This window comes from Anas platyrhynchos, chromosome 19, assembly GCF_047663525.1.
Source record: "Anas platyrhynchos isolate ZD024472 breed Pekin duck chromosome 19, IASCAAS_PekinDuck_T2T, whole genome shotgun sequence".
NCBI lineage: Eukaryota > Metazoa > Chordata > Aves > Anseriformes > Anatidae > Anas > Anas platyrhynchos.
The window spans coordinates 12,719,503-12,729,847 of record NC_092605.1 but is presented as its reverse complement, the minus strand read 5'-3'; the positions used below and the strand labels follow the sequence as shown (position 1 = coordinate 12,729,847).

The window sequence follows — 10,345 nt, the reverse complement described above, 5'->3', positions numbered from 1 at the left end:
CTCCACAGTCTCTGCCTGGAAAGCTTAGAATATGTAGGTGACTTTAGGGAACAGAAGATAGAGGATGAGCAACTATATGAGACAGTTGGTTTTGCTGCCCTTGGAATATTTGCTTGCATATCACATTGATGAACAAAAATTAAAAACAGATCTCATTTTGGGTTTAAATGTCCTCTAAATTCTGTTTCAAAAAGTCTTGAAGAATTAGAGGTTTAACCTGAAAAAAAAAAGTCTTCTTGTAACTAAGCTACATGACTTAATAGAATAATCAGTTACTAGACTGGATTACCAGAAAATTCAATTATTTTTTGTTTTCTGGAAAGAAACTTTTAGTTAAAATCTAGTGTCTTCCTAAAGCAAAATTTAGAAGGCATAGTTACATGCAATTGCAAAGAAATAATCATTTTCTCCCTTGCGAATATAATCATTTTCTTGGGTGAAATCCGTGATGAGGATGAAGCAGGATGTCAGAACACAACACTTTAACAGTGGCTGAAACACTTTGAAAATACCCAAAGTCAGGTTTTTTCACTAACTGAATATAAATGAGTAAGGAAAAAAATTAAACCTTATAAGATTTCAGGATAGTGATTAAAATACAGCTTTGAACTTCTTTCATGAGAAAACCTCTACAATTTTTATTATCTAGACATTAATGATCTATAGATTCTTGAAGAACTACACAGTAATTACAAATCAAAGTGATAGAATTTCACATTTTGTGCAATTATCTTTCACTTTAAACCACAGGAAGCATTTACTCTTCACTTTCTGCCTTGCCAATTTCACGGCTCTTTGCTCGGAGCTTGTTGACCTGTGACTCTGCAATGTCAGCCCGCTCCTCTGCTTCCTCCAGCTCATGTTGGATTTTGCGAAACTTTGTGAGATTGACATTGGACAGCTCCTCCTGTGGACAGGAAAAAAGTTATGAAAATTTTTAAAATGTCATTTCCAATTTTCCTTAAATGTGTTGATGTGAGATTCAATAAGGGAATGGGAAGATGCAGAAACATAGAGTTGGAAAAGACCTTCAAGATCATCTAGTCCAACCATCACCCTACTACAAACGTTGCCCCTAAACACTAGGTCCAACCTTTCCTTGAACACCCCCAGGGATGGCAATGCCACCACTTCCCTGGCAGCCTGTCCCAATGCCTGAATAGTCTTTTGGAAAAGAAATGTCTCCTAATTTCCAACCTGAAACTCCACTGGCACAACCTGAGGTCATTCTCTGTAGTCCTATCACTAGTTACCTACAAGAAGAGACTGATCCCCAGTTCCCAACAACTTCCTTTCAGGGAGCTGTAGAGAGCAATGAGGTCTCCCCTGAGCCTCCTCTTCTCCAGACCAAACAACCTCAGTTCCCTCAGCCGCTCCTCGTAGGACTTGTGTTCCAGGCCCTTCACCAGCTTTGTAGCTTTTCTCTGAATGTGTTTCAGGGTCTTGATTTCCTTCTTGTGGTACGGGGCCCCAAACTGTACACAGTATTCAAGGTGTTGCCTCACCAGAGCAGAGTATAGGGGAACAACCACCTCCCTGGTCCTGCTGGCTACACTATTCCTGATACAAGCCAGGATGTCATTGGCCTTCTTGGCCACCTGGGCACACTGCTGGCTCATGTTCAGGCAAGCATCAATCAGCACCCCCAACATCCTTTTCCTCCACATAGCTTTCCAGCTACTCTCTCCCCAAGCCTGTAGCATTGCATGGGATTGTTGTGGCCAAAGTGCAGGACCTGGCATTTAGCCATGCTGAACCTCATCCCACTGGCCTCTACCCATCTTGTCCATGTCTCTCTGCAGGGCCTTCCTACCCTCCAGCAAATCGACACTTCCCCCCAACTTGGTGTCATCTGCAATCTTACTGAGGATGCAGTCAGTTCCCTCATCCAAATCATCAATAAAGATATTAAGAGGATGAGCCCCAACGCTCCCTGGGGAACAGCACTGGTGACCAATGTCCATCTGGATTTCACTCTGTTCACCACCACTTTCTGGGCCTGGCCATCAAGCCATTTTTTAACCCAGCAAAGAGCATACCTGTCTAATCCCTGGGCTGCCAGATTCTCCAGGAGAATACTGTGGGAGACTGTGTCAATGGTCTTGCTGAAGTCTATGTAGACTACATCAACAATATTTCCCTCATCCACCAGGCAGGTCACCCGGTCATAGAAGGGGATGAGATTGGTCAGGCAGGACTTGCCATTCATGAACCCATGCTGACTGGGCCTGATCCCCTGGCTGTCCCGCACACATTGTGTGATTGCATTCAAGATGACCTGTTCCAGAAATACATACCAAGAAAAAAGGCTTTTGTGATGGAAAGTCATATCCCACCAATGTAGCGGAGAATTAAAAATACATGTATGGGGGAGAAGCAGCTGGTATTTTCTTAATGAATAGTTAAAAGCTGTGTGAGATAGTATATATTTTTTCTTAATGGAGGTAAATGTGTGTGTGTTGTTATATAAGATCGTTCTGAGAAGTGACCCTGGAAGAGGATAGCTAGGTAATCATCGCTGAAGATACATGATAGTCCCTGAGCATGGTCTCTGAGTGTCCAAAGTGGCTTGATCTGAAGGAAATCCCAGGAACAGCTTGGGGGAAAGATCACTGACCCATCCTGTCCACGTCTTTCTGGAAAGCCTTGTAGAGGATAGATTGATGGGCAGAGGCCAATGGAATGAGGTTCAGAATGTCACTTGTCACACACAATTTCTTATCCAGAAATTACATTAAGTTTATCAAATTCATGCTGATTTCTTTAGAAAAGTCAATGAAACTAATTTGAAATAGTTTTTAAATGTTTAACAATAATTTGTTCTTATTGTAACACTATGCTGGATATACTGTGGTATTTTGCCTTTACATAATGAAAAAAACTCAAAGACTGGGTTTGTATGTAATTCTTTCCAGTATTTCTGGGGGAAATCCAAAGAAATAGCTTAAATGCTAAATATTTAGATGGTTAATAATATATGACAAGAATATATGACTCTCTGAATATGAAGTGAATGTATGATTCTCTGAATATGGACTTAGAAATTTCTAAATAATTATATATAGAATGATAGAATCATCAAGGTCGGAAAAGACCTTCAAGATCATCAAGTAAAACTGTCAACCTGACATACTGATTTACATCACTAAACCACATCCCTCAGTACCATGTCCATACATCTCTTAAATACCTCCAGAAATAGGGAGGGACTCCAGCATTCCTCTGGAGTTCCAAGCCCGTTCCAGTTCTTGAATACCCTCTCTGTAAAGAAATTCTTTCTGATATCCAATCTAAACCTCCTCTGGTGCAACTTGAGGACAGGTCCTTGCATCTTATCATTTCTCACCTGAGAAAAGAGACACCAACACCTTCCTCACTGCAACCCCATTTCAGGTAGTTGTAGAGAGTGCTGAGGTCCACTCTCAGCCTCCTCTTCTCCAGACTAAACCTCTGTTCCCTCAGTTGTTCCTCAGATGTCTTGTGTTTTAGGCACTTCAACAGCTTTCTTCCTCTTCTCTGCACATGCTTGAACAGCTTAATATCCTTATAGTAAGGAGGCCCCAAACTGAACACAGTATTTGAGGTGTGGTCTCACCAGTGCTGTGCACAATCACTTTCCTAGCCCCATTGGCTATGCTATTTTATATGCAGGCCAGGATGCCATTGGCCTTCTTGTCCACCTGGCACACTACTGGCTCACGTTCATCCAACTGTCAACCAGCAGCACCCCAAGTCATTTTCTGCTGGGCAGTGTTCCAGCAACTCTTGTCCAAGCCTATACCACTGAACAGGATTGTAATGACCCAAATGCAGGACCGGGCATTTAGCCTTCTTGAATGTCATGTGAGTGAACTTGGCCAATCTGTCTAGCCTATCCAAATCCCTCTGCAGAGCCTTCCTACCCTCAAGCAGATCAACAGTCCCGCCTAACTTGGTACCATGTACAAGCTTACCAAGGGTGCACTTAATGCCCACATCCAGGTCATTGATAAAACTGTTAAACAAAATGCTCCCCAATACTAAGCCCTGGAGAATGCCACTGGTGACCAGATACCTGGCTGGTCACCTGACAAATCTGGTGACCTTGGTGGTTACAGCATTAGTGGATATGGGAAGAATAACTGACATCACCTACCTGGATTTGAGACATTTTACACGGTCTCCCATGATATCCTTGCCTCTAAATTGGAGAGACATGTATTTAATGGATGGATCACTCAGTGGGTAAGGAATTGGTTGGATTGTTGCACTCAAAGAGTTGCAGTCAACAGCTCAATGTCCAGGCAGAGACCAGTAACAAGTGGTATTCCTCGGGGGTCAGTATTGGGACCAGCACTATTTAACATCTTTGATGGTGACAGGGACAGATTGAATGCTTCCTCAGCAAGTTTGCTGATGACACGAAGCCGTGTGGTGCGGTTGACATGCTGGAGAGAAGGGATGCCATCCAGAGGGACCTAGACTTGCTTGAGAGGTTGGCCTGTGCAAATCTCATGAATTTCAACAAGGCCAAGTGCAAGGTTCTACATCTGGGCTGGGACAATCCCAAATATGAATATAGGCTGTGTAATGAGTGGATAGAGAAGGCTCTGGGGAGACCTTATACCTTCCAATACCTTAAGGGGGACCTACAAGAAAGCTGGAGAGGGACTCCTTACCAGGCTGTGTAGCAATATAGGACAAGAAGTAATGGCTTTAAACTGAAAGAGGGTAGGTAGGTTTAGATTATACATAAGCAAGGAATTCCTCATGATGAGTGTGGTGAGGCACTGGAACAAGTTGCCCAGATTCATTGTGGATGCCCATCCCTGGAAATGTTTAAGGCCAGGTTGGATGGGGCTTTAATGCACCTGGTCTAGTGGGAGTTGTCCCTACCCATGGCAGGGGGGTTGGAATTAGATGATCTTTAACATCCCTTCCAACCCAAGCCATTCTATGTTTCTATGATTCTACCAAATTAACTGAACTCCATTTACTAGGACTCTTAGAGCCTAGCCATTCAGCCTGTTCTTCACCCTGCAAACTGTACACCTGTCCAAGCCATGAGCAGCCAGTTTCTCCAGGAGAAGGCTGTGTCAAATACTTTCCTAAAATCTAGGTAAAAAACATTCACAGCCTTTCCCTCATCTAATAAGCAGGTAATGTTTTCATAGAAGAAGATCAGGTTAATCAGGCAGGACCTGCCTTTCATAAACTAATGCTGGCTACTTCTGATCACCTGATTGTCCTGTATGAGCCATGTGATGGCATTCAAAATGACCTGTTCCATAACCTTCTCTGGTAGTAAAGTTGGACTGACAGGCCTGTAATTCCTGGGATCCTCCTTCCTTTGCTTCTTAAGAGTCAGGTGTATTGAGGTTTCCCTCCTGTGGCAACTTTAGTCTAAACGTCCTTTCAGCAGCTTGGCAAGCCTATAAACAAAGATGGTCTTCCCCTCCTCCAACAGATGGACCCCGTCAGTTCCCAGTACCCTAGTTATCTCAGAGAGTCACATCACCTAAAAAGCCAGACCCCAGGCTATAAGACCAGTAGTACTGCAAGCATGCATTGATCTGCCACCTTCGACGGATGCCTTTAAAACCTCTTTGACTGGAAGGATCAAAGAGAAGATCACCTGTGCTCCAGAGCCTCATAAGGCTGCTCCAATGGCTTAGAGCTGCTCCAAGGAACTTTTAATTCCATTAAATCATTTTTTCACTTATTTACTGCTATTAAATTATGTATTGCAACTTCTTTGAAGGTAATTCCATTTTCTGCATGAGGTAATGATGAAATATGAAATAAAGAAAGTTAAAGAAGCATTACTCTTGACCTTCAACATTCTTTCCAGTGATGCAACAATGCTCAGAACAAAAGGTATTCTACATCTCTGTACATTCCTGATCTTTCCTGTACTGCACAGCCAGAAAATGACAAAAAATGTTACAGTCTTGAACAGAGCTAGGCAGAGAAAATTATCAACACAAATTTCCACCTCTGCCATGAGGTAGACTGACTCTTCTCACAGAAGTACTTACAGCCTCCTCGGCTTGCCTCTTGTAGGATTTCACTTTCATTTGCAGCTTGTCCACCAGATCCTGGAGCCTGAGAACATTCTTCCGGTCTTCCTCAGACTACAGACAATGTTAAACAATGGCAAGAAAATGGTAAATAATAGCAACGCTTCTTTTCCTATCTCCCTAAGTTTCTTCTAAATGAAACAGAGACAGTTACATGCCTTACAGAGCACTGCTGTCCAGTTATACAGAGCTAAAAAACTTGCTAACTGTGTCAATGACTAACTGAGAAGGATGGAAAGAAAACCCTCATGAAGGCACTATGCTAACATATTCAACTCCAGAGAGAAGGGTGTGTAACCACAAAAAAAAACACCTCTTCTCCCTTACCTGGTAGGTCAGCTCCTTCACCCTCCTCTCGTACTTGCGCACACCCTTCACAGCTTCAGCGCTGCGCTTCTGCTCAGCATCAACCTCCCCTTCCAGCTCCCGCACCTGCAATGAAAAATCTGTCTTTGGAGCTTCTCCGGTACCTCTCCAAGGGACATGCTCACTTGTGCACAAATACCAGCCCCACGCACTCTGGCCTCCAGCTTCTGGATTTGCTTCTTGCCTCCTTTCAGGGCCAGCTGCTCTGCCTCATCCAGACGGTGCTGCAGGTCCTTCACTGTCTGGTCCAGGTTCTTCTTCATTCTTTCCAGGTGAGCACTGGTGTCCTGCTCCTTCTTCAGCTCTTCTGCCATCATGGCCGCCTGGAGAAGAAAGAATCAAAGGCGTTGTGCAGCTGAAGACATTTTTTTTTTTTTTGGGGGGGGGGGATAAATCCACCATCATCAGTGAAAGGAGACCCCAACTCACATCTGTGATGGCCTTCTTGGCCTTCTCTTCAGCATTGCGGGCTTCCTGGATGGTGTCTTCCATTTCACCCTGAATTTGGGCAATGTCTGTTTCCAGCTTCTTCTTGGTGTTGATTAAGCTGGTGTTCTGTTTGAGAAAAAAACATAGGTGTTTTCTCCAGCAGCTTTAATATACCATCTCTGGCAATAAATAATTTCCCTACTTTTATTTAGAGTTCTGTTAATGTGTTGTATGAAGAATATATACTGCTGTTTAATAGTTGTGGTAGAAGACTGCCAAAGAGTCATTGAGATACCCTTGTTAAAAAATGAAAATAGATTTAATGATTATGTCAGTTCCCTAAGAACTGTTTCTTACATTTCCCTCTGAATTTGGGATATAACCGTTTCCGGCTTCATCTTGGTGTTGCTCAAGTTGGTGTGCTGCTTAAGAGCAAGAACATCACAATTTTGTTTCCATTACCTTGTAATATCAAATCAAGAACACTGCAAAATATTGGTCTTTAATGTAAATTGTGCCATCAGGTCCCATGGAACTCTGTTCTAAAGGAGTTGTGGTGGTAGCTACTAGTTTCTTAGCTGTTTAGCTGTTTAAGTAGCTGTTAGCTAGTTTCTTAGTGATGAGCTCCAATATTTCAAGAATGTCTTCCATAAAATTTCCACACAGTTTGTGAGTCAACACAGAAGGAATTTATACTTGCAAGGAAAAACAACATAATCTTTCCTTATCATTTTCAGTCTAGTGGCAGTTCTACAGAATACTTACACTAACTTTGCTAAAAGATGTTAAGGACAGTATTAGTGTATTCCTGTTTGAACATAATTCCTGTGATAAGCATAATCATCAACCTAAGTGTGACTTTACAATCTCAGATGTAGGAAAGGTAGTGAACTTACAGAAGCAATAGGGCATGAACCTCCGATTCTCCTCTTAATTTATTACTTTTAAAATAAATCTCTGCTATAGTCTAATGAATTCCATCTTGTTTCTGAGGCTGAAAACTCACTTTTAGTATTTCTTATCCATACTGTGACCTTTGCAACATATAACTTACTAAATGCTGTTACTTATAACTACTAACTACACTTACTTATAACTAACTAAATGTTGTTACACAACTAGTCTCCAGGTACTTCCTTTGTATGGAGCAGAAATATAAATATTAAATATGTTTGATCACTGACTTGGGTATGGAGGAGCTGCACACGCTCGCTTGCATCCAGAAGCTCCTGTTCAGCCACTTTCCGTGACCGCTCCGTCTGCTCCAGGGCTGCCCGCAGCTCCTCAATCTCAGCCTGCAAGAGGTTTGCTCTGCGCTCCACCATGGCCACCTGCTCCTTCAGGTCCTCCTGTGTTCTGAGAGCATCATCCAAGTGTATCTGGGTATCCTGCAGTACAAGTGAAAGAAATTATAAGCAGACCAGAGTCCTCTGGAACAGAAAATTTTAGCTAAGACTTGTCTATGAGCATCTTTAATTCGATAGACCTTGAGCACTCCCTGTGTGTTTCTCAGGTTCTTTTGTGCCTCTGCAGCCTGGCGGTTGGCATGGCTCAGCTGGATCTCCATTTCATTCAGGTCTCCCTCCATCTTCTTCTTCAGCCGCAGGGCTTCGTTCCTGCTCCTGATCTCAGCATCCAGGGTGCTTTGCATGGACTCCACAATTCTGAGGTGATTTCTCTTCAGCTGGTCAATTTCCTCATCTTTCTCTGCTATCTTCCTGTCAATCTCAGACTTGACCTGGTTGAGCTCAAGTTGGATGCGAAGGATCTTTCCTTCTTCATGTTCCAGGGAGGCCTGTACAGGAATGAATGCAAATTAAATACTTATGTGAAAAATATTGAACCTCAAGCTCTGAGTAAAGCAAAGTGCAATGTTTCTGATGATATCTCTACAGTTTTATAGAAGCATTCTTATCCTCTTGTATCTGGAATGACTTCACACTGCTTATAATGAGATCGAGATCCAAGACCTGTAAGACAGAAATTAACAATGCCAGCTACCTCTGCTTCCTCCAGAGCAGCCTGAAGTTCTGATTTCTCCTGCTCAATCTGCTTCTTGACTTTCTCCAGCTCATGAATTGCCTTTCCTCCCTCTGCAATCTGCTCTGTGAGGTCAGAAATCTCCTCTGTGGAAACAAAGATGAACAGCATTTTCATACACAGGGCAAAAGGGGAAGTGTCCTGCCACACCGAAGCAACAGGCATCTTTGCAGACCTGGAGGCAAAAAAACATGTGGAAAGTCAGACACGGTTGTGAGAAAGCTCTGCCAGGAGTAGAGGACCAGCAACTTACGCTGCAAGTTCTTGTTCTCACGCTTCAGTGTTTCCAGGTGGTCCAGGGACTCCTCATAGGCATTCTTCATCTTAAACAGCTCCGTGCTGAGAGAGCGAGACTCCTTCTGGGAAGCTTCCAGCTCAGCCTGTGTTTCCTCGTACTTCTGCTTCCACTCTGCCAGGATCTGAGGAGCAACAGGGCGTGAGTATGGATGTGACAATTGTGAGGAGATGCCCTGCCCAGGAAGCACAGGGCCAGAGGCCAGAATACCTTGTCAAAGTTCTTCTGCTTCTTGTCCAGAGCTGCGCAGGCAGCATTTGATCGCTCCACGTCAATCATCAGGTCTTCCACCTCATTCTGCAGCCTCTGCTTTGTCTTTTCCAGGGAAGCACATTTGGCGTTGACGGCTTCAACATGTTCCTCTGCATCCTGCAGGCGCTGTGCCAGTTTCTTCCTGGGAGGTGGTAAGCACAGTTGCCAGTGAGAAAGCAAGTTCTCATTAAAAAACAAACAAACAAACAAAACATACAGCCACTTGGCCACTTTGTGCTCACAGAGCACACTTGGCCACTTTGCACTGTGTGATCCCCGTTTACACAGAGATTAAGATCTCTTCTAGACAGTCATAGTATTTCCGTGTCTGAATGCTGGGCTCTAGCAAGTCACTCTCTGCTGTTCACTCTGGTATTCACTCTAGCACTGGTCACTCTTCTATTCTGCGTCTGAAGAGCTTTGGTGCTTCTGCTTTGCTCAGTGCATATTCTCTCTTGGTTATATTTTCCCTCTTCCTGCCACCCCACCCCAAAGTGCAGCATTGGATTCTTCCTGACACTATTATAGTGGTCTCCTGAAATTTCCATTGTTACTTTCTCTCAGCCTTCCCCACTTTCCCCACACACTTGGCCTCCTCCAGCTCCTCCGTGCGCTGAATAGCGTCTGTCTCATATTTGGTTCTCCACTGGGACACTTCACTGTTGGCTTTGGACAGGGCACGCTGCAGCTCTCCCTTTGCTTCCTGCTCCTCCTCATATTGTTCCCGGAGCAAGTCACAGTCGTGGCGAGCAGACTGCAAGGCGTGGGCCAAGGCGTTCTTGGCCTGGGAGAAAAATAGTAGTGGGTCAAGGAATAGAAATCTCCTTGGAAATGTGTAAATGTCCTGACTGAAATATTATTCTCCCATAAGAATGATGGCAACGTATTGAATGAGGACGGGAGA

The 10,345-nt window shown here is 43.7% G+C and overlaps 1 protein-coding gene across 2 annotated transcripts in view; it reads right to left on the bottom strand.

Moving 5' to 3' along the window:
• Positions 1 to 610: 610 nt before the first annotated feature.
• Positions 611 to 10,345, bottom strand: part of LOC119713220 (myosin-1B) — a 28,948-nt gene continuing 19,213 nt past the window's right edge. For both annotated transcript variants that reach the window (XM_038165535.2, XM_072025827.1), the window contains exons 30-40: positions 10,029 to 10,225; positions 9,400 to 9,583; positions 9,148 to 9,313; positions 8,856 to 8,980; positions 8,341 to 8,649; positions 8,039 to 8,242; positions 6,855 to 6,980; positions 6,578 to 6,748; positions 6,387 to 6,491; positions 6,018 to 6,113; positions 611 to 907 (exon numbers count right to left, since the gene is read on the bottom strand). In XM_038165535.2, the coding sequence (XP_038021463.1) occupies positions 758 to 907; positions 6,018 to 6,113; positions 6,387 to 6,491; positions 6,578 to 6,748; positions 6,855 to 6,980; positions 8,039 to 8,242; positions 8,341 to 8,649; positions 8,856 to 8,980; positions 9,148 to 9,313; positions 9,400 to 9,583; positions 10,029 to 10,225 (1,833 nt within the window). In that variant the 3' untranslated portion in view covers positions 611 to 757. The remainder of the gene's footprint in view (positions 908 to 6,017; positions 6,114 to 6,386; positions 6,492 to 6,577; positions 6,749 to 6,854; positions 6,981 to 8,038; positions 8,243 to 8,340; positions 8,650 to 8,855; positions 8,981 to 9,147; positions 9,314 to 9,399; positions 9,584 to 10,028; positions 10,226 to 10,345) is intronic.